The sequence below is a fragment of the Mobula hypostoma genome, chromosome 18, assembly GCF_963921235.1.
Source record: "Mobula hypostoma chromosome 18, sMobHyp1.1, whole genome shotgun sequence".
Lineage (NCBI taxonomy): Eukaryota > Metazoa > Chordata > Chondrichthyes > Myliobatiformes > Myliobatidae > Mobula > Mobula hypostoma.
In genome coordinates this window covers 21,507,521-21,531,700 of record NC_086114.1, presented here as the reverse complement: position 1 = coordinate 21,531,700, position 24,180 = coordinate 21,507,521, and the positions used below count along the sequence as shown (strand labels likewise).

The following is a 24,180-nucleotide window of genomic DNA, read 5'->3' as shown; positions in this document are numbered from 1 at the left end:
CTGTTTAATGTGGGGTGGTTGGTGCATGGGCAGCCACCACATAGCCCTCAACAGATCGAAGTCATGCACTGGCATTCTTCTTTAAGTGAATAACCCCGCAGGACAGAGATTCTCAGCCTTCTTTATGCCATGGAGCAATGCCATTAAGCAAGAGGTACATGGACCTCAGGTTGAAAACCCCTGGCTTAAGAGAACATCATACTTGCCTCGAGTAATTGCACTACTTTAAGGAGGAGAGGTTTTGTTTGGAGTGGATGAGGGGTAGTAGAGAAATTTGATGTTACATTGGGGACTCTGCACAGGTCAAAAGTTAAATCCAACCTTCTGATCAGTGTGGTGCCCAGATAGACAACCCAGGTGTGAATGGGTGTGTCTGACTGACAGAATGAGCTGCTATTTCTTAGTAGCACAGTATTACTGTAACCTGAATTTTCTTGGCTCCTGTTACCTAATAGGGAATGGTGCAAATACTCACCAGATCAGGCAGCATCTGTGGGAGGAGAAAGTCTGCTACTCGGGTTGAAGATGTGGCATCTCCAACATGAATTGTTAACTTTTTTTCTCTTTCCACAGATGTTGTCTCATCTGCTGAGTAGTTTCAGTATTTCCAATTTTTATTCCAGATATCCAGAATCTGCAGTTTTTCAGTTTTAATTTCCACCCAATTGATATAGCAACAGGTCCATGTTGGGTTACAACACAAATGAGTTCCATTTATCAAGATTATAGAATTTTATACATCTCTTTGTTTATTCATGAGGGCTGGAAGTCATTGGTGAATTTTGTGAATGTCTGAATTAATCAAAGGTCCATAAAACAAAAATCTGTTGACAATCTGGAATTAAATCAAAGTATGGGAAGTACTCAGTTAGTCAGGGTATGTCTGTGGAGAGAGAAATAGAGGTAAAATTCTGGAATCCTATCAGATTCCTCCTTCTCTAGCCTTTTGACTTTTCCCACCCACCTGGCTTCCCCAAACATCTTCCAGCCAGCCGCCTCCTTCACCCCCAACTTTATATTCTGACACCTTCCCCCTTCCTTCTCAGTCTTGAAGAAGAGTCTTGGCCCGAAACGTCAACTGTTTATTCATTTCCATAGATTCTGCCTAACCAGCTGAGTTCCTCCAGCATTTTGTGTGTGTTGCTTTGGATTTCCAGCATCTGCAGATTTTCTCATGTGTAAAATTTTTTGGTTAATGTTTTTGTCAAAATTAAACGCCGTACCTGAAATATTAACTCTTTTTGTCTACAGACGCTGTCTGACTTGATTACTGTCAGCCTTCCCTGTTTTATTTTCACTAAATTTTTAAAAAAATTCTTACTGCCGTTTACCATTATCCTCAAACAGCTTTTGTACGTCAGGCCTATTTAATATGAATGACACTGACTTTTAAATATAGTTAGATGTCACACTTGTAGCAGTCATGGCATTTCGATCTGTTTTGGTGCAGAGTATTTACAGCACAGGCTTTGGTCTCTTGACTCAGCTGGTCAATGCAGGACACCAGAGATTGTTGCAGAGTATTTACAGCACAGGCTTTGGTCTCTTGGCTCAGCTGGTCAGTGCATGACACCAGAGATTCTGCAGATGCTGGAAATGCTGAGTAACACACACAAAATGTTGGAGGAACTGAACCAGAAGCATCACTTGTTTATTTTCCTCCATCGCTGCTACCCGATCTGCTGAGTTCCTCCAACATTTGTATATGTTGGTCACTGCATGAGCCTCCATCTGCCCCATCAATGTGTTCTTCTCTTCTAAGCTCCCTCATGTCTGAAAGGTCCAGATAGAGTGGACATGGAAAAGATATTTCCAAATAGTGGGAGAATCTAGGGCCAGAGGGCCCAGCCTCAGAATAGAAGGGTGTCCCTTTAGAACAGAGATGAGGAGGAAATTTTTTCGTCGGAGGCTGGAGAATCTGTGGAATTCATTGCCACAGACTGCTATGGAGGCTAAATAAGGCTATGGAAGTATATTTAAAGTGAAATTAATAGGGTCTTGAATAGTAATGGTGTTAAAGATGACAGGGAGAAGCAAGCAAATGGAGTAGAGAGGGAAATTAAGTCAGGCATGATCAAATGACCTAATTCTACTCGTGTCTTATGGTTCTATGGTGTTTCATCCATCTTTCCTTAAATACATCTGTGCTTCTCTCTTTAGCTAATCCCCATGGAAGTGAGTTCAGCATGTCTATTGTTTCTTTTGAATTCCCCATTGGACTTTTTGTGACTATAAATAGATGATTGACCCTCTACTTTTAGCGTTCCTTCACATCTGGTTTGACCCCATTCATAACCATGAAGGTATTGAGGGAGGATTATTGCCTTAAAGGGTGAACTAGGTCTTCAACTTAAGCCTCCTAATGATTATAAGCACTTAAGCTGTTCTATGTAACTGGAAAACACCAGTTACCACTTTATTAGGTACTTCCTACATTGGTCTCCTCTGCACTAGCCCATCCACTTCAGGGCTGCGTTCAGAGATGCTTGAGCCACAGAGCACTACAGCACAGAAAACAGGCTACTCGGCCCTTCTAGACTGTGCCGAAACGTTATTCCGCTAGTCCCATCGATCTGCATCCAGTCCATTACCCTCCAGACCTCTCCCATCCATGTATCTATCCAATTTATTCTTAAAACTTAAGAGTGAGCCCGCGTTTAGCACGTCAGATGGCAGCTCGTTCCACACTCCCACCACTCTTTGAGTGAAGAAGTTCCCCCTAATGTTCCCCCTAAACCTTTCCCCTTTCACCCTACAGTCATGTCCTCTCGTATTTATCTCTCCTAGTCTAAGTGGAAAGAGCCTACTCGCATTTACTCTATCTATACCCCTCATTATTTTGTAAACCTCTATCAAATCTCCCCTCATTCTTCTACGCTCCAAGGAATAAAGTCCTAACCTGTTCAATCTTTCCCTGTCACTCGACTCCTGAAGAGCCAGCAACATCCTAGTAAATCTTCCCTGCACTCTTTCAATCTTACTGATATCCTTCCTATAGTTGAGTGACCAGAACAATGGCATGCCACAGTAACTCAAATAATACGTGGTTATTTGAGTTCTGTCACTTTCCTGTCCAGTTTGAACAAGTCTGGCTATTAATGAGCATGCGAGCAAGTGACCCTAATAAAGAGGCCACTGAGTGTATTTAACTTCCATCCAACATCATAGAGTTGCTGGACAGGGCATTCCTTGATTATCACCACGTCTAGATTAAGATGGCGTTGCTGAAGTTGGGTGACAGCTTACTGGTAGTTCAAAAGGAAAGAAATATGACTATAAAAGTAATTAGTAACACTTTTTCTGAGGTAAATTGTGGTAAACTATCACGGCAAACAATGAAGAGGCAAGTGAAGGCAAAGCTGACTCGAGGGATGAACCATGCTGGTGTGTCACCAAGTCAGAGCATAATGTGCTTGAGATGGAGTTAGAGTGAGCGATTCGGAGAGGAGTGCGCCCAAACCGGGTGTGAGGTTGGATCATTCTCGGCACCCAAGCCAATTTGGAGAGGTTGAGAATGGCTTCGGGCTGGGCAGCGAGATCTAGGCCCAGAGCCCATTGCTGCGGCGCGAACCGGGCCTTAGTCCAGAGGATGACCCGATGGTTGAAAGATTTAAACGCCAACCTAGATAGGTTGGAGTGAAACTGGTGTGCCCATGGGGTAGGCTGTAAACAAAGACAGTCGATCAGTGGGAGCAGTTAGAGAGGAGAACATGGACAAAAGAATGTGGAAGTTGCAAAATGTGGGGCAGGAGCAGGAGGACAAGCCTGGCAGGTCAGGCTGGACACCTCCATATCCACAGAAGAAAAAAAGTGAGTTAACAAAAAACAAACTGAGCTAATATCACAGTAGGATGACTGATATAGACAGAGAAATCATGTTTATGAAGTTGTAGAATTCAGCACTGAGTCCAGAAGGCTACAATGGTCCTCTTGACAGAAAATGATGTACTGTTACTCATTTCCTGCCACTTTAATTCCCCATCCCACTCCCATTCTGATCTACTGATCTGTGGTCTCCTGTACTGTTATAGCGAGAGCCGGTGCAAACCGGAGGAATAATGCATTCTGTTCTGCCAAAGAGAGTCTAGTCTCCAGTTGAGTTGCTGGAAGGTAGCTCTGGAAGAAAATCAAGGCACAGAAGCAAGCAAGGAACGTTTGTTGAAGACTTTTGTGTAGCTTCAAATTCCTGGCCATCAACATCTCAGAGGGTTGATCCTGGGTAAAACACAATGACACAATCACGTCAAAGAGACACTAGCAGCTCTACTTTATTAGGAGTTTGAGGAAATTTGGTCTGTCACCAAAGACTCGAGCAAATTTCTACAGATGTATGGTGGAGAGCATTGTGACTGGTCATATCCCTGCCTGGTAATGTTCCTTCTAATTTTTTTTTACAGCTGCGCGGACCAACCACTGCTTTGAGCAGGAAATTTTTACATGGCTTGAAAACTTTGCGGCACTTTAAATGTTTCAGTGTTTTAAAAAATCCAGCTGCACGGCAACAAAGGGTATGTGCGCAGGAGCATTTCCGATTTTGCGCGGCCACGCAGCTTAGGGGGAACGCTGCTCCGTGGTATGGAGGCTCCAAAAGTGCATGATCGAAAAAGACTGTAGATGGTTGTAGCCTCAGCCAACTCCACCATGAGCCCGAGCCTCACCACCATTGAGATCATTCTTCAAAAGATGGAATCCATCATGAAGGACTCCCCACCAAATGGAACATGCCCTCTTCTCATTGCCACATTGCTACCTTCATAGAAGAGGTACAGCAGCCTGAAGACCAACGCTCGACATTTCGAACAGCTTCTTTCTCTCCGCCGTCAGATTTCTGAATGGTCCATAAACACTGAGTCATTATTCCTCTTTAGCACTATTTATTTATTAATTTACTGTAACTTGTAGTCATTTTTTTAATGTCTTGTACTGTACTGCTGCACCAAAATAACAAATTTCACACCATAAGTCAGTGGTTATAAACCTGATTCCGATTCTGCTATTGACAGGAATATATTGAGCTCCCCCATAGATTCACACACAAAATGCTGGAGGAACTCAGCAGGCTAGGCAGCATCTATGAAAAAGAGTACAGCCGATGTTTCAGGCTGGACCCTTACCCCGTAGATTATTTGGCTGATTTTGGAAAAGCGCTGACAGAGACAGACAGCACACAAATTGGCCCATTGGCCCGCTGAATCCACAAGACCACCAAACACCCATTTGCACTCATCCTTCATGAATCGCATTCTCCCCTCATTCCCATCAACTCCTCCTTTCTACCGATCCACCTACTCACTAGGTGCATATCCTCGGGATGCGGAAGAACCCGACACAGTCAGGGGGAGAATGTGCAAACTCCACTTAAACAGCACCCAGGTCAGGATGGAAGCTGGGTCTTTGCTGGGAGGCAGCAGCTGTACTCCTGTGCCACCCAAATGAAGGGCTTTTAAGTGCCCGATTGGACAGAAAAATAACTGAATGAACGGATGGCCTGTGTATCAGACTGTGTGATCATTCCATTGGGAATATATCCAGCCCAAGTCAGCAGCTTTCACCCACTGCATGGTCCTTCTGGTACTCGGAGGCTGTTTCTCCATCAGAGCTCCACCAAGACATGGCGCAGAGTTGTTTTCTGGAGAGCTGCTGTGCGACGGTGAGATCTTGGCACAAGGCAGGTCAGAGGTGAAACTCACCAGTGGAGAGTATGTTTTTGCAGCTTCTCTGCCAGGTGAAACCTTTCAGCTGTTGCTTTGCTGCCACCTAGTGGTGTACACATCACACTGTGGGCAAGGGTCTGAATGCATTTGCATTCCACTGCCTCATCTTTTCCTGCCTGCCCTCGAGGTATCTGTTTTTACAATTTTTATCTGTGGATATGAAATCCCCTAATGACCTCACCCTTCCCCTTTAGATTTGTTTACAGCCCTGCATACTTTTATGATTCTCCAGTTATGATACGCTCCTTAATTAACTTCCTCTGCTGTTAGCAACTCATTTCTCCTTCATAATGTTCTTCAAATCTGCCCTAACATCTGGCTCCAGGATTGTATTTCTGAAAATGTACTGTTAAAGCACTATTAGATGTGTTTTTCTAAGTTGGGAAGATAGATGAATGTTATAATTTCCTGTTCTCTTGATAGCCCACACTTAGTGATAACATACGTGCATTCAGTAATGGAACAAGGGAAATTGTTCCTGTCTCTCTCACTCTCACAGTAGTTCATTGTGACACTGTTCATTTTCTAATATTTCAGGTTTTCTTCCATGCAGAGGCTATTCAGCCCATCAAATCGTTGATTTCCCAATAGATGGCCATGTTGACCAATGCCTGACATTGCCTTACTAGCTCTTCTCTCTTACATGCCTATCCACTCCCACCAATTCCCCTGCCACTCACCTGCACAAGGGACTATTAACAGTGGCCATTTAACCTCCCATAGGTCTTTCGGATGCTGGGGAAATGCACATCGATGCGGGGAGAGCCTGCAGACTCCACATAGACAGCACCTGAAGTCAGGGTCTGCCTTGGGTTGCTGTGAGACAGTAGCGTTAACTTGTGCATGTCTGTCATAGACACAACATTCTGCAGAGGTGGGAAATCTTAAACAACACACACAGAAAATGCTGGAAGGACAGCAGGTCAGGCAACATCTATGGAGGGAAATGAACAGTTGATATTTCAGGACTTGACCCTTCATCAAGACTGGAAAGGAAGAGGGCAGGAGCCAGAATAAGAAGGTGGGGGAGGGGAGGTGTACAAGTTGGCTGGTGACAGGTGATAGTTGGATTGATGGGGGAGGAGGGAATGATATGAGAAGTTGGGAGATGATAGGTAAAAGAGATAAAGATCTGAAAAAGTAGGAGAGGACAGTGGAAGAAAGGGAAGGAGATGAGGAACCAGAGGGAGATGATGAGCAGGTCATGAGGACAGCGGTCTCCATCCATGTACCTGTCCAAGTGTATTTTAAACATTGTAATTGTACCTATCTCTACCATTTCCTCCGGCAGCTTGTCCTATATATCCACCACCCTTTGTGGAAAATAAAGTCAGGCCAGTTTTAAAGTCTTTGCTCTCTCATCTTAAATCTATCTCTAGTTTTAGACTGCCCTATTCTGTAAATAAAAAGACAATGATCATTTACCTTATCTATGCCCCTCATATTTTTATCCACTTCTATAAGGTCACCCATAAACCTCCTACACTCCAAGAGGGGAAAAAAGGTCCCAGCTGATCCACCATTTCCTTTGAACTCATGCCATCCTGTCTTGATAATATCCTTGTGAATCTGTTCTTCGCCCTTCCCAGCTTACTGGCATCCTTCCTGTAGCTGGGCAATCAGGATTACATGCAATACTCCAAATGTAGTCACACTGACAATTTGTATAATATAACATTCTCTCTCAATGAGACCCTGTGAGTTGATACTTCCCTTGGCAACTGGATCCTTGACTTCCTGACCAACAGACTATTGGAAAGAATAGGCAAAACACCTCTGCAATAATTCTAAACACTGGTGCTCTGCAAGGTTGCATCGTCAGCCCCCTACTCTAATCCCTGTGCACTCATGATTGCATGGCCAGATTCTGTGCCAATTCCATTTACAAACTTGAACTGGAGTGGGCCACCTCTTAAATAACAATGAGTTGGAGTACAGAAGGAGATAGAGGGCATAATAATATCTTAAGGTATTGGAGCATAATTGGGCCATTTGGCACTTCGAGTCTACTCTGCCATTTCATCATGACCAATCCATTTTTCCCCTCAGCCCCAATCTCCTGCCTCTCCCCTCTTACCCCAACCTGTATCTCCTCATGGCCTGACTAATCGACCAAGAATCTGTCAACCTTTGTTTCAATGACATGGTGTCACAACAACAACTTTTCTCTTAATATCAACGAAACAAAAGAGCTAGTCGTTGACTCCAAGAAGGGGGCAGTGCACATGTTTCCATATACATCAACAGTGTTGAAGTTGAGAGCTTCCTGAGTGTGAACATCACCATTACCTGTCCTGGTCTAACTACATTAATGTCACTGCCAAGAAAGCTCACCAATGCCTCTAATTCCTCAGGAAACTAAAGAAATTTGGCATCTCCCTATTAACAGTTTCTCCCTCAAGCTCTATAGAAAGCATTCTGTCCGGATGCATTACGGCTTGGTATGGCATCTGACTGCCAGAAACTGCAGAGTGTAGTGTACACAGCTCAGGATGTCACAGGAACCAGCCCCCCTTCTCTGGACTCAGTAAAGCAACTAGCATAATCAAAGACTCCACTCCATCAGGCAGAAGATAGAGCACCTTAAAGCACGTACCACTGGTTTCAAAGACAGATTCTATCCCACTGCTATCATAGTGTTGAATGGACCTATTGTACAATAAGATGGACTCTTGCCCTCAAAATGCACCTTGTTATGATCTTGTACTTCATTGTTTACTTGGACGGCACTTATTTGGTAGCTTTTACACTTAATTCTGCATTGTTATTGTTTTACCATATTCGAGCTCAATGCACTGTGATCTGTATGAACAGTATGTAAGACAAGCTTCTCACTGTGTAAGTGACAATAATAAACCAGTAGCAATATCTTGGGAAGTTGATGCTGCTGGACTAGCTGGAGGTCACTCTGCAGGGGAGAGTCAATGTTCACAACAAAAAGGTCATGACAGAGGGAAAGGGGTTAAAGGCCACTCAGTGAGCTATCAACGGGAATGGTTGAGTGGGGCTGTTGATCCTTTGATTGTTGTAAAGCTTGTTCTTGCAGCAATTTTCAGGATAGTTTGTCGCAACCCCAGGTGATCAGTAAACATGCGTTGATTTTTAAATTTTACAGAGAAATTGGCTCATGAAGAGGCGACGTCAATGAATGATGTTAAAATCCTCGTCCAGCAGCTCTTCACTACTTTGCGCATCGAGGAGCACCAGCTGAACAAGGAGCGGGAGCTGAAGAGGCGGGTGGAGGAGCTCCATGCTCAGATCGAGCCGCTTGAGAAAGTAAGTGAACTCATACATCGCCCATGGACCACCAATCATGAGACCCCACAATTAGACATAGGGCTTTGCTAGTGGGGTCAGGGTGAACTTTAGGGCTATGTAGAACAGAGTTAATACAATAATTGTGGGGGTAATTAAGCAGAAGAGGAATTTGTGGAGATAGATGTTTTTCCAGAGAATTATGTTGAGAAACCAGCTTGGGTTAAAAACTATTTTGGATTTCATTGTGTGTAATAATAAAGGGTTACTTTTGTTGACAAGGGTCCTTTAGGAAAATGTAGTCTTAGTGTAAGGTTGATGCTTTAGTGCTGTTTGTGGGCGGAAGAGGGGAAGGGGTTTGGGGTACTAATGTTTTTTTGTCATTCATTCTTTGGGTTTTTTTTTCTCTCTGTTTTGTGGATGTCTGCGAAGAGTAAGAATTTCAGGTTGTATACTGTATACGTTCTCTGACATAAAATTTACAAGGATGTTGCCTGGATTGGGGAGTATGCTTTATGAGAGTAGGTTGAGTGAACTTGTCCTTTTCTCCTTGGAGCAAGGGTGGATGAGAGGTGACCTGATAGAGGTGTAGAAGATGATGAGAGGCATTAATCATGTGGATAGCCAGAGGCCTTTTCCTAGGGCTGAAGTGGCTAACATGCAGGGGCATAGTTTTAAGATGCTTGGAAGTAGGTACAAGAGAGATGTCAGAGGTAAGTTTTTCACACAGAGTTGAATGCACTGCCAGCAATGATGGTGGAGGCAGATACAATAGGGTCTTTTAAGAGACTCGTGTATGGGTACATGGAGCTTTGAAAAATAGAGGGCTATACAGTAGGGAAATTCTAAGAAGTTTCTAGAGTAAGTTACATGGTTGACACAACATTATGGGCTGAAGGGCCTGTAATGTGCTGTAGATTTTCTACGTTCTAAAATTGATCCATTGAACCATTACTGTGACCAAATTTCACATTGGTTGGTACCAAAATCATGTTTATTGTCATCTGTGTAAGTACATATAATTTCTGCATAGGTGAAATTTAATTATTCGCAGCAACAACACACACACGGTATCAGATGAGCAGCATTCACAGGAAAAACATAAATTAAAGACAAATTATTCACAATTTTTGACAAGAAAGAAAGAATGCAATTAAAAGCAAAATAAAGCAACAAAGTCCAATTTAGTGGAAAGTGCTCCAAGTGGTCATGGTTTTGTTAAACTGCACTGAATTGGGGTTGTACTTGTTGGATTATGAATGAATGTTTGAAGGGAAGTAGCTGTTCTTGAACTTGGTGATGTGGGAACTTCAGGCCTCTGTACCTCCTGCCCAACGGTGGCTGCAAGCAAATTTATTGTCTTAAATATAAATGAAGTCAGCTATGAAGGCATGTGGAGAGTTAGCTGTGCTTGTTTAGGGGATACATTAAAAGTAATGACTGGACAGGCGATGATTAGCTTTTAAAGAAATAATGTATTGTTGCGCAAAAGCCTTTTAAGCTGCAAGAACTGAACAGGAACTTGGAGGACGAAAAGAATTTAAGCTGATGTTACATCCAAGGAAAAGTAGCCAGAACTAGCAGTAAGTCTGGAGAATGGGAGCATCTTAGAACTCTGAGGACAACCACAAAATAAAGAATATGAGGGGACTAAAAATAGATGTAAAAAGGAAAAGGCAGTAAGGGCAGGTGTGGGTCCCTTGTGGGGAGCTGATAAGATTTATACTGTATTTGTGATTAAGGAACTAGCAAAGGAATTCAGTGATTACTTTTCATCAGTCTGCATTCCAGGCACAGAAAGCCTGCCAGAAATAACAAAGTATTAAGGGTCCAGTGAGAACGATTTCTGAAAGAACTAAGAAGTGATCAAAACTAGCTCATGCACTTAGAAACTTATAAAACCCAAGGACCCAATGAGCTACATTCCAGAGTTTTGCAAGAGCTGGCTTTTGAGGTAGCAGATATTCTAATTACCATCATCCTAAATTTATATTCTCGAATTCCTTCAATGGATTGGATGTTATCAAATATTGCAGTATTTAAGAAAGGAAGGCGAGAGGAAGAACAGGCTTCCTCCTTGCCTTTCTCCCATGCATTTTCTCTCCTTCCTCTATCTGACTCCTTCTTCAGCCTTTTACCTTTTCCACCTATCAGCGTCTCACTTCATACACCCCTCCCCACCCACCAACTTTTCCCCTCACTTGGTTTCACCTATCATTTGCCAGTGCTACTTCTTACCCTCACTGACCACCTTATTTTGGCTTCCCCTTCCTTTTCATTCCTGATGAAGGGTCTCGGCCCAAACATCAACTGTTTATTCCTCTCCATAGGTGTTACCTGACCTTCTGCGTTCCTCCAGCACTTTGTGTGTGTATGTGTTACAAAGCACACCAGCTTCCGGTTAATTGAGCCATCCATTAAATCAGGCAGCCACTTATTTGGGACAACTGTTAAAAAACAAAAACTAATCAACAAAATAGCCAAGATTCTTGTTGTTTATTTGAGACACTGTGCCACTTAAAAAGGACGAGAGACTATTGTCGAACAGTTTGTTAACTAGTGTCAGTCGTGTGCCCTTGCATGGTCACTAGACACTACTCCGAGCTTAGAGCAAACAGTTTTTAAATATCGTCAGTTGTCTGTGTTTATGTTCAAAAACCTGCAATTTTTTCTTTAGTTGTCAAGAAATATGCAGTAGGACAATTCTGAACTGTTTTTGCTCTCTGTGGTTTCAAGCGTTCAGGCTTGGAGATACCAGAAATAGCTGGGAGTTGAAAACAAAACAATTTCCCTGCTTCAAAAAGTTAGGAAGAATTTGAAAGTATCAACAATGATCTTGAATGTCACAATGAAACTGAAGTTTTGGAGGATGCAATTGTCAATACCGATGTCTGAAGGCAGACCATTATCTGCACTGGGAGTTTATGCTGATTTTGTTAATTTACAGTTAATCAAAAGAACACAGCAGCATACTCCAGATGAATTCCTTTGTCAATAACTGTTAGGAGCGAACACACAGTTTTATAAAACTGTATTGGTAGTGTTCTAATTTGTTCTGTATTTCATTCATAATTTGTTACTCTCTAAAATAGTAATTTGTCTTTTTTTATACCTTTATAATATTTGCATGAAACTTCGTCTTGGTCTTGATAACTCCCGATTAACCAGAATCCTCTCTATTTGTTTACCTTTGATCAGTGGTGAGGAAATGCTGGTATCTGTAATGAAGGATGTAATATCAAAACAATAAGATCAGGCCCAATAAGAAAGACAAATCATGTCTGACTAAACTGCTGGAGCTCTTTGAGAGTGTGACTAGTAATAAAGAGAAGTGGGATATGGTGTGTATAGATTTTTGAAAGATCCATCACTAGATGTTGGTCAACAAGGTTCGAGCACATGGAAGTAGAGGTGGGCAGAGAATTGTTTTTTGGCCTGAAAGCAACAAGTGGCAAGTCTGTAACTTGTGGACAGCTGCAGGGGTCAGTTGTTAGGCCACAGTCAGATTGTTGATACAGATTGTGAGAAGCCAAGGACATCAAACACCATACTTGCAAGTTTGGCGTTAATACCAAGCAAGATGAAATAGGGAGGGAGGGATTGCATCCATTCTAAATAGTAGCATAACACTGTCATAGAAAGTAGCATCCAACATCAGAGATCCCCACCACCCAGGCCATGCTTCCTTCTCACTGCTGCCATCAGGTTGAAGGTACAGGAGCCTCTGGGCCCACACCATCAGGTTCAAGAGCAGTTACTACCCCTCAGACATCAGGCTCTTGAATAGAAGGTGATAACTACACTCACTTGCCCCATCATTGAAATGTTCCTACAACCATTGATCTCACTTTAAGGACTTTTTATCTCATTAGCTCAGGTTCTTGTGATTTATTGCTATTTATTTCTATTTGCATTTGCACAGTTTGTTGTCTTCTGCACTCTGATTAATCTTCAATTGATTCTGTTGCAGTTACTATTCTATAGATTTGCTGAGTATGCCCTTAGAAAAATGAATCTCAGGGTTGTATATGGTGACATACATGTACTTTGATAATAAAAATTTACTTTGAATTTTTAACTTTTAATGCTATGCATATGTAAGGCTCCTTCTCATTGACCACAGCTCTGCCTTTAATACCATCTTTCCAAATAAACTGATTCCTAAGCTCTGGAACCTGGGCCTTAGCATTCAGATCTGCAGCTGGATCTTCAACTTCCTCACAGACGGGACCCAGGCTGTAACAATAGGGGACAAGCTCTCCTCTACAATCATTCTGAGCACCGGTGCCCCACAAGGCTGTGTACTCAGCCCCCTGCTGTACTCACTGTACACCCATGATTGTGTAGCCAAGTTTCCATCAAACTCAATATATAAGTTTGCTGATGACACCACAATTGTAGGCCATATCTCGAGTAATGATGAGTTTGAGTACAGAGAGGAAATTAAGAACCTGGTGGCAAGGTGCAAAAACAATAACCTATCCCTCAACGTCAGCAAGATGAAGGAATTGGTTGTTGACTTCAGAAGGAGTAGTGGACCACACGACCCAATTTATGTCGGTGGTGCACAAGTGGAACAAGTCAAAAACTTTATGTTCCTCGGGATCAATATCACAAATGACCTGACTTGGTCTAACCAAGCAGAGTCCACTGCCAAGAAGGCCCACCAGCGCCTTTACTTCCTGAGAAAGCTGAAGAAATTTGGCCTGTCCCCTAAAACCCTCACTAATTTTTATAGATGCACCGTAGAAAGCATTCTTCTGGGGTACATCACAACCTGGCATGGAAGTTGTCCTGTCCAAGACCAGAAGAACCTGCAGAAGATCATGAACACAGCCCAGCACATCACACAAACCAATCTTCCATCCTTGGACTCACTTTACACCACATGCTGTTGGAGCAGTGCTGCCAGGATTATCAAGGACACGACCCACCCAGCCAACACACTTTTCGTCCCTCTTCTCTCCAGGAGAAGGCTCAGGAGCTTGAAGACTCGTATGATCAGATTTGGGAACAGCTTCTTTCCAACTGTGATAAGACCGCTGAACAGATCCTGACCCGGATCTGGGCCGTACCCTCCAAATATCCGGACCTGCCTCTTGGTTTTTTTTGCACTACCTTACTTTCCCTTTTCTATTTTCTATTTATGATTTATAATTTAAATTTTTAATATTTACTATCGATTTGTACTCCAGGGAGCGCAAAGCGCAGAATCAAATATCGCTGTGATGATTGTACATTCTAGTATCAATTGTCTGGCGACAATAGAGTGTAAAGTAAAGTACTGCAGTGACTGTGATGCATGTTCAATTCTGCTGCTGTCTGTAAGGAGTTTGTATGCTCATCATGTGACCGTATGGGTTGGCTTGGCATGCTGTGGTTTGCTCCCAGATTTCTCTACCCCAGAGAACTGAGGAGTTCTGGTCACTGTGTTCATTCAGTTGATTTCTGGACATTAATGAAAACGAGGAGTGTGGGGTTGGAGTGGTAAATAGTGGTGCTGTGGTAAATATGAGCTCTGATCTTAATGAATGGATGAGCAGACTCAAAGGGCCAATGGTCTCCACGGCCTCCTCCAATTGTTCCTCATGTTGTGTGTTGCAAGCCATCCTGGTGCTGGTTCGGGGTGGGTGTACCAGCCCTACGTGACTCTGGGTGGGGATAACCTGGATTGGCCGCAGGGATCAGGTTGAGCTTCGAGCTTCCCTGTGGGTTCAGTGTGGATCTCAACCCTGACGATGGGTCACAGTAGGCATCAGGCCTGATGGTGGGATCAAAATGTACCCTGGGCTTGCGCTGATCTTTTAAAATCTCTGTATAATTATTGAATTCAATACTGCAAGCCCTGTTGCCTCAGTAGACAGAATCATTCATGCAAGTCCTCTCTGAAAGGCTGATTCACCCCTGTGTTCTGCAGCTCTTATTTTTGGTCTCCCTTTCTTCTCCTGCAGGTCAAGTTGGAATTGGACAGGAAGGCAGAGAAGCGATCGACCTGGGTGCTGTGGGGCGGGATGGCCTTCATGGCGACACAGTTCGGGATCCTGGCTCGCCTCACCTGGTGGGAATATTCCTGGGATATAATGGAACCCGTCACCTATTTTATCACCTACGGCAGTGCAATGGCGATGTATGCCTATTTTGTCATCACACGGCAGGTAAGCCCAAACAATGTGGGTATTCACTAATCTTCCTCATTGCCAGGAGTTTCATAGAAAGATAATTTCAATATCCTTCTGGAAATTAGTGAAGAATCTGACATCAAGCTACATACGATATGACCCATCTTCTCTACGACTCCTCCCAACTTGTTTCATCTGCAGATCTGATTGAAAAAATTCTCAGGGGGATGGAGGTAAAAACGTTCGCTACTCTTTCTTGATTCTCCAGGTCAGTTCCTGCTTTGACTTGGCTGACCTTGCTGTCAATATTGCTGTGGTGTGAGGGGCAGCATAACTACTAAAACATTGAGGTTTGCAGTGGAGTTTTGGTGGGCAGTTGTTCTTTAATCCATTGAAAAAAAAGTACCCTGAGTACTCTTTTCAAAATGTTTACATGTCTTTGCATACGATATTGAGATTACTTATTGTACTTCATTCTTCTGTTATGTGCTGTGTTGTATGACATAGGCGATCATGGTCTTTCCATGACCATGATTGTCCTTGGCAAAACTATTGTACTGCAAACAGGAAATAACTTGATGCCATTTTGCAAATGAAATTTTTTACTACATTACCTTATACATACAACTAAAGAATATTTTTTTACTTTAGATAGTTCACATGTAACTATTAAACTTTAAAATTCCATAATTTCCAAAGATTTCTCCTGTTACAGCAAAACACTTAATTCACCATACACAAGACTTTAGTAACAGAACAGCAACATTTTCGGGATAGTTGGATGTTATTCCTACCAGTACATTCAAATACTTTTTAAAAAATTACAAACATAGATTTTCCATTACTTGTAGAGAATTTAAAGGGAACTTGGGGGCTGGGGCCCAAAGAGTTGAAAAGGGGCATGGAATAATTTCTAGATGCTGGGGTTTTTGAGTAGTTAAGGTATTAATGTTTTCATTAACATTTCAAGATTTCAAGTTGCTGGGATTTTTGAATAGTTAGGGTATTAATGTTTTAAATTTCAGAACCATTTCCTCCTTCCCCAGTGAAATGCTTGTTGAGGTACAATGTGACGCATGGTCAACTTTTAACGTCTATCAGAAAAATAGAGCACACAAGGACCATTTGTGGACTTCAGCAGCTAACCTCGGGGTGTAACATTTTCAGCAGATCTATCCTTGAGGTATTTGTTACAAGGGTTGCTCCTTAGTAATAATGATCAGTTAGGCACAGAGAGAATCTGTATTTACTGAAAAAACCTTTATTGGCTCAGTTTACAAGCACGTGAATTTACACAACTGAATAACTGTGTGCACACCACCTCCCTCACTTCTATGAACAGTCAAAGAGGAGAAAAGGTGCATAGAACATAGAATAGTACAGCACAGTACAGGCCTTTCAGCCCACAATGTTGTGCCGACCCTCAAACCCTGCCTCCCATATAAGCCCCCTCCTTAGATTCCTCCATATACCTGTCTAGTAGACTCTTAAACTTCACTAGTGTATCTGCCTCCACCACTGACTCAGGCAGTGCATTCCAGGCACCAACCACTCTCTGAGTAAAAAACCTTCCTCTAATATCCCCCTTGAACTTCCCTCCCCTTACCTTAAAGCCATGTCCTCTTGTATTGAACAGTGGTGCCCTGGGGAAGAGGTGCTGGCTATCCACTCCATCTATTCCTCTTATTATCTTGTACACCTCTATCATGTCTCCTCTCATCCTCCTTCTCTCCAAAGAGTAAAGCCCTAGCTCCCTTAATCTCTGATCATAATGCATACTCTCTAAACCAGGCAGCATCCTGGTAAATCTCCTCTGTACCGTTTCCAGTGCTTCCACATCCTTCCTATAGTGAGGCGACCAGAACTGGACACAGTACTCCAAGTGTGGCCTAACCAGAGTTTTATAGAGCTGCATCATTACATCGCGGCTCTTAAACTCTATCCCTCGACTTATGAAAGCTAACACTCCATAAGCTTTCTTAACTACCCTATCCACCTGTGAGGCAACTTTCAGGGATCTGTGGACATGTACCCTGAGATCCCTCTGCTCCTCCACACTACCAAGTATCCTGCCATTTACTTTGTACTCTGCCTTGGAGTTTGTCCTTCCAAAGTGTACCACCTCACACTTATCCAGGTTGAACTCCATCTGCCACTTCTCAGCCCACTTCTGCATCCTATCAATGTCTCTCTGCAATCTTTGACAATCCTCTACACTATCTACAACACCACCAACCTTTGTGTCATCTGCAAACTTGCCACCCCACCCTTCTACCCCCACATCCAGGTCGTTAATAAAAATCACGAAAAGTAGAGGTCCCAGAACAAATCCTTGTGGGACACCACTAGTCACAATCCTCCAATCTGAATGTACTCCCTCCACCACCACCCTCTGCCTTCTGCAGGCAAGCCAATTGTGAATCCACCTGGCCAAACTTCCCTGGATCCCATGCCTTCTAACTTTCTGAATAAGCCTACCATGTGGAACCTTGTCAAATGCAGCTTACCGTGTGGAACCTTGTCAAAAGGTAATACCTGGGGGGACGAAAGGCCACCCTGGCCAGGCATTCCTTATAATTTTCATAGTGGTAGGCTTGTTCAGCTCCTTTTTGAACGTTATTATTGAATGTGCTTCCACTGACCTATCACACTTCCAGATTACCACAACTGTGTTTTAGATAAAATGTCTCCATGCCTATGGTTCTTTATCCAATTAAACTGATGTATTCTGTTTACAATCCTACCTCATTATTGAGTGGTTGTGTGTGCCCTGACCCTGTCCCTTTTTCTCCACAGGAGTACATTTATCCTGATGCCAGAGACAGACAATACTTGCATTTCTTCCACAAAGGAGCCAAAAAGACGAAATTTGATATTGAAAAATACAACAGGCTCAAGGATGCGATTGCTCAGGTAAAGTCCAGATTATGGCAGAGACTGATTTCCATTTCAATTATGTGTCGTGTGTCTGCTTTGTGCAGAGCAGTGACAGGAGCCAGCTACCTCTCAAAGTGCCCTCCTGGCCCATCTGTAAAAGCATATGTGGTTCTCACATTGACCTTATTAGCCACTCTCGAGCCTATAGGAGCAGAATCAAGTAGCCCTCAGTTCTATAGGACTGCCGAGAGGGAGGATATGGGGCAGTGGGCTGTGCTGGAACACAGTGCACTGATTCATTGCTGCAGACAAATGGAATATCTCACGGCCTTGGCTGGAGAGAGCCTGTGTACATTCTCTGTAGTATGCAGGGTGGGGTTGAGATAGATGAGGGGTAATAACTGTTCCTGAACATAGTGGTGTAGTCCTGAGGCTCCTGTACCTTTTTACTGCCAGATGGCAGCAGTGAAATGAGACCATAGCCTGGGTGGTGGAGGGCCGTGACGATGGATGCTACTTTCCTGTGACGGCGCTCTGTGTAGATGTGCTCAGTAGTCGGGGGGGGGGGCGCTTTGCTCATGATGGATTGAGCTGCATCCACTACTTTTTGCAGGATTTTCCATTGGAGGGTATTGGTGTCTCCATATCAGGCCATGATGCAACCAGTCAATATACTCTCCCCCACACATCTGTAGACGTTTGTCAAAGTTTTAGATGACAGGCTGAATCTTCATGAACTTCTAAGTTCATGAAGGTGCTGCTGTGCTTTCTTCGTAATGCCACTTATGTGCTGGACCCAGACAGATCCTCTGAAATGATAACACAGAGGAGCTTAAAGTTGCTGACCCTCTCCACCTCTGATCCCCTGATGAGGACTGGCTCATGGACCTCTGGTTTCCTCCTCCTGAAGTCAGGTCTTGCTAAAATTGAGTGAGAAGTTGTTGTTGTGCCACCACCAGGAGAAGGAAAGAGTTACCCCTCAAGGGGAAAAAGTTACCCCTCAAGTGTCCTATAAATTATTTTTCTCACTTTAAACCTTAGTTTTCTCAAGTTTAAACTTGCTTACCCTGGGGAAGAATCTTTGGCTAGGGCCCAGAGTTTGTGATAGACAATAGACAATAGACAGTAGACAATAGGTGCAGGAGTGGGCCATTCGGCCCTTCGAGCCAGCACCACTATTCACTGTGATCATAGCTGATCATCCACTATCAGTATCCAGTTCCTGCCTTATCCCCATAACCTTTGATTCCACTATCTTTAAGAGTTCTATCCATCTCTTTTTTGAAAGCATCCAGAGACTTAGCCTCCACAGCCTTCTGAGGCAGAGCATTCCATATATCCACCACTCTCTGGGTGAAAAAGTTTTTCCTCAACTCCGTTCTAAATGGCCTACCCCTAATTCTTAAACTGTGGCCTCTGGTTCTGGACTCACCCATCAGTGGGAACATGCTTCCTGCCTGCAGCGTGTCCAATCCCTTAATAATCTTATATGTTTCGATAAGATCCCCTCTTAGCCTTCTAAATTCCAGAGTATACAAGCCCAGTCGCTCCAATCTTTCTACATATGACAGTCCCGCCATCCCGGGAATTAACCTTGTGAACCTACGCTGCACTCCCTAAATAGCAAGAATGTCCTTCCTCAAATTTGGAGACCAAAACTGCACACAGTACTCCAGGTGTGGTCTCACCAGGGCCCTGTACAGCTGCAGAAGGATCTCTTCACTCTTACACTCAATTCCCCTTGTTATGAAGGCCAGCATGCCATTAGCTTTTTTCACTGCCTGCTGTACTTGCATGCTTGCTTTCAGTGACTGATGTACAAGAACACCTAGATCTTGTTGTGTTTCCCCTTTTCCTAACTTGACTCCATTTAGATAATAATCTGCCTTCCCGTTCTTACCACCAAAGTGGATAACCTCACATTTATCCACATTAAACTGCATCTGCCATGCATCTGCCCACTCACCCAGCCTGTTCAAGTCACCCTGCATTCTCATAACATCCTCCTCACATTTCACACTGCCTCCCAGCTTTGTGCCATTGGAAAATTTGGTAATGTTACTTTTAATTCCCTCATCTAAATTCCCTCATCTAAATTCCCTCATCTGATGAGGATCAACACTGATGCTTTTGCCCTTCCCAATATTTAGTTAGAAGGAGTTCATTTTATTGAAACATGTGAAAAGTTGCAGTGAAGGGATTGAAAGAAACTCGTGTGCTGTTCTGCTGTACCTAGCATTGTAAAAGGGATGACAAGAGATTCCTGTATTATAGTCACTTGGGTAATAGAAATTCACCCTCATGGAATTCACATATCACTACACAAAAGTATGAGACAGAATGAAATTTATTGTCATAGTATTTGTGATTTTTAAAGTAAGTAAATGAACAAATTTTTCTTTTGAAATGGCACAGATGATATTGCTTCACATTACGGAAAATCTTGTTACAGAACGATTTCCAACTCTCTGCTCCCCCGTAACGCAGGGATCCCCTGTACATAGAATCAAGTGCTTTCTTTTTTTAAAAATTTGACTTACAAAGCAGTAGGAAGGCTATTGGTTTGTGAGGAATGGCTTTGCATAAGGAATTTTGGGATATCTGGTAACCCCTGGTGAATTCTGCATTTCAGGCCGAGTTGGACTTGAAACGTCTCCGGGATCCACTCCAACTCCAACTCCCCATTCAGCCTGTCAGTGACCAAGAGTGAAGAACAGCGGAGATGACACCACCATCCCCCTGTCCCTGCCACTCCTACTGACCAACCCGTGGAATATCTGGAAACGCTGAGACCGTGGCACTCTATACCTTATCAAAGCCAGGCCCCTGTGGGTCCTCGGGGTCCTACTGGCAGTGGGGATGGGGGTTTGACATCACGTTAAGAGGTCAGGTGCATAGCGGAATCCGATTATGTGGAAACAACAGTGCCGCTTTTCCAACTGATGGCGTGTGGGCGGATCGGAATGCACGTTTCCTCTGCTTTTTTTTAAAAACAAATTTATTTACTCCATTTATTTTACTGTTTAATTCTGTTTTTGTGCAGATTTTACAAACTTTCAATTCATCTGACATTGCTGCACTCAAAAATAAAATATGAAAAGGGCATTGTGTGTGAAAATGTTATAAGAAAGAGCAATGTAATTCTGACAATAAATAACTACCACTGTTGTTTTTGGAGCTAATTGGCTGTTGCCTTTGGTCACTGGGTGAGATGGTTTGTTGTTTCTGGTATGATACACTATTGGGAAAGAAAGATGGTTAGTCTGCTTTCGCTGCCTTTTCTGAACAAAATGTTTCAAATCAGTGGGGAAAGACTCTTATGTGCTCCCTTTTCCAAAGAGGTGAATGACTTGTAGCTGTTTTGGCACAGTGAGCAAATGTCTCCTGGAGGTGACCTTGTAATCAGCGAACCTGGAACCAAAGCTTTACACTGACTGGAATGATTCTTATTAAACTTGGCAAAGCTTGGTTCACTCCCCTTTTACAAATCTTTGCATCTCAGCACATTGTGCCTCACACCACCTTCAAGGTGTTGAATTTAACCTAGTAGGTGAATGGAGGGTAGCAGGAAAATGTCTTCTCAGTGACCACGTTAATCAGGTCAGCTAAACAAGGCGGAAAGAATAGGGCAGAAACCAATTTAGGCTCTGTACACATTTCCCATCTCGAATCATTGCTAAGGTAAAATGCATTTATTTTTAAAGCAATTAAAGAAACGATGAGCCCATTTAAGAGGTATTTGTTGTCTGCTGTCTTGTTTTTCCACATGTGAACATGTCACTGTTAACTGTCTTTGCATCAGAGGCTCCCCTTTTGGGAGATTGTACATTAAAGTGCTGGATCTTATCACTAGGATCTAGATACACTACTCAACCAATACTGGGTGAACATTGATCCATATCAAATGCATGTTGCATTACTGTTACTGTGGGAGTTGCATCATGAAAATATGTTGCATGGTTTTCTGATGGACGGGAATTCAAATACCTCCGAGCTGAATTGTGACATCTGATCTGCAAGTCACAATTGCATGTTCCCTTTATGTTGTTTGTACAGACAGAGATGATCTGTCAATCACTGTGACTTAAAAGGTTGTTACCAAAATGGAAACCATAGGAACTCAAATTATATACAATATTACAGAACTTTGTATGGGCGTTCATTGTGGGGTGGGCCCACATTGCTGGGTATTTTATCTCCTCAGTAGAAAATAACTGGCATGATTTTTCAGGCAGATTATATTGGTGGCGAATGCCTTTTGTAGTCTTAGTAACTGTACTCATGAGCTCCATGCAAGAATATCGAAGTGAGGAGGTTTTTAAGAAGCATTGTGGATGTGAGCTGTGTGTTGGTGGTTTTATGCAGTAGCCATTCTTGCCCCCAGTAATAGAAGGAAAAAAAAGGCAATACAAAGGCAATCTCCTGCACTAGATGAAAATCTGGAAAATAAACGTTCTGCAGGTCGGGGAAAATCCGTGGAGGGAGAAATGGAGTTAGCAGAGTATCAGGTTAATTTGATGTGTCTGAGCTAATAATCCTGAAATTGACCATTGACCACAGCAAACTGCATCACTGACAGAGCAAAAAGGGCATTGCTAGAACACCCACAGCCAGTTTCCATTGTCCCCACTTCCTGAGAATAGAATGTGCACCTAGGACTCCAGGGGTAAAGGGCAGTGATTGAGACTAGTGCCTTAGCTTCATCACCCAGCCTGAGAAATCCAGAGAGAACGTGATGCTATGATCGTATCAAGTGCATGAACCAGGCCCTGGGAAACCATACTAAGGTGCATGGGAATAAAACCCCTTTGAGAGCTTCATTACAGAATCCAAAAGACTTTGGGGGTCTTGCTGTTTCTTTTTAAGAGTACGGTAGGTTGAAGGTACTACAGATGTTCAATTAACGTGGCTGTATGCATTTTATATAAAATATGCAAGAGGAATGATAGGTGAAATGTATCAGCCCAGATGGTGTGTTGTACATTTGGATGTCCTTTGAAGTCTGTGCTATACAGCATATTGCCATATGTAGCGAGACATGAAATGATTGGATCTTACTGGGCACAGCAAGGTACAAGGGATGTTCACACAAGTGGTACAAGAATCTATTTATTCCTGCAACACAGGAAAATTTGGCTGAATCCCCACTACTTTCAACACCATACTTGAATTTCTTGTCCCTTATGGGGGTGGGGGGGAGGGGGTTCAGTTTAACTCCTTGAGTGCTGAGACATGTTTGTAGCTTTCCGAATACTCCTGTGTTTTCTATCATGTAACACTTGCAGAAATGCTCTTGTGTATATTTCTAATGCTGGATACTATGAAGCAGAATCTGAGCAATGTACCAAACCACAGACCATTTCTTAATTGACACTGTTTACTGAATAAATTGCCAAAAGAAAACCACTCAATTTTGCAGTGTTACTTTCTTTGAGGGATTGCTATTCAGGCTTCAAAGGGTTAAACTAAGACCTGAGAAATGTTAGCACACTGCCTGTGGGGTGCATAAGTTCCAGAATTGTCTTGAACTTGGCAGGAGTTGAAGGGTAATCTCATTCAGACAATCAAGATAATAAATTGTAAGGGAAATTTCGGAGTTTTTTTCCAATGCTTTTTAAAAATTGGATGCCACAGTAGGGGGCATGAACGTGAGATGAAAGATACAGATCTGAGGAGCAGGATGAGCCAATGATAGTAACCTTAATTATTCTTTGACAACCGGTGAACTCATTCATCCTGACCCCAAAAGCCAGCTGCCTTACTGGAGAGAATTGTGCTTCACAAGGTCCAACTAAAGACATTTGTTGTTAAATGTTCTATCCTCCACTGCATTCCCAATTTAACATCCTGGAAAATCATTAAGTGAATCTGAGGAGACCTTGGGAATTCTCCTGAAACCTTTGTATGATCTTTCAAAGCTTGGAGAAGCCGCAGCAGTTCCAGAGTGGGAATCGACCACTCCTCTTGGATGCTAAAGTCCACCACCTCCCTTTGAAAATGGTAGGAAGTCTGTATTCACTGCATACTTGTAATTTGACCCTCTGTAAGAATATGCTTTCTAATATCTGAAGCAATCTCTGCCACTGTGATTTGTAAACTCTTTGGATACACCGAATCTCCTTAATCTTAAATATAATGTTCACAAACATAAGCTCTCATCTCTTCTAAAACTGAACACACTACAGGTTCAGTTTTCTAGGATAATTCAGCACGGG

At 42.9% G+C, this 24,180-nt stretch overlaps 1 protein-coding gene across 1 annotated transcript in view; it reads left to right on the top strand.

Annotated features, from left to right (window-relative positions):
* mcu (mitochondrial calcium uniporter) overlaps window positions 1-20,958 on the top strand; it is a 217,165-nt gene extending 196,207 nt beyond the window's left edge. Inside the window, exons 5-8 of the mRNA XM_063070563.1 lie at window positions 8,830-8,990; window positions 14,921-15,124; window positions 17,885-18,001; window positions 20,598-20,958. Coding sequence (XP_062926633.1) covers window positions 8,830-8,990; window positions 14,921-15,124; window positions 17,885-18,001; window positions 20,598-20,675 — 560 coding nt within the window. The 3' untranslated portion in view covers window positions 20,676-20,958. The remainder of the gene's footprint in view (window positions 1-8,829; window positions 8,991-14,920; window positions 15,125-17,884; window positions 18,002-20,597) is intronic.
* The last annotated feature ends 3,222 nt before the right edge of the window (window positions 20,959-24,180 follow it).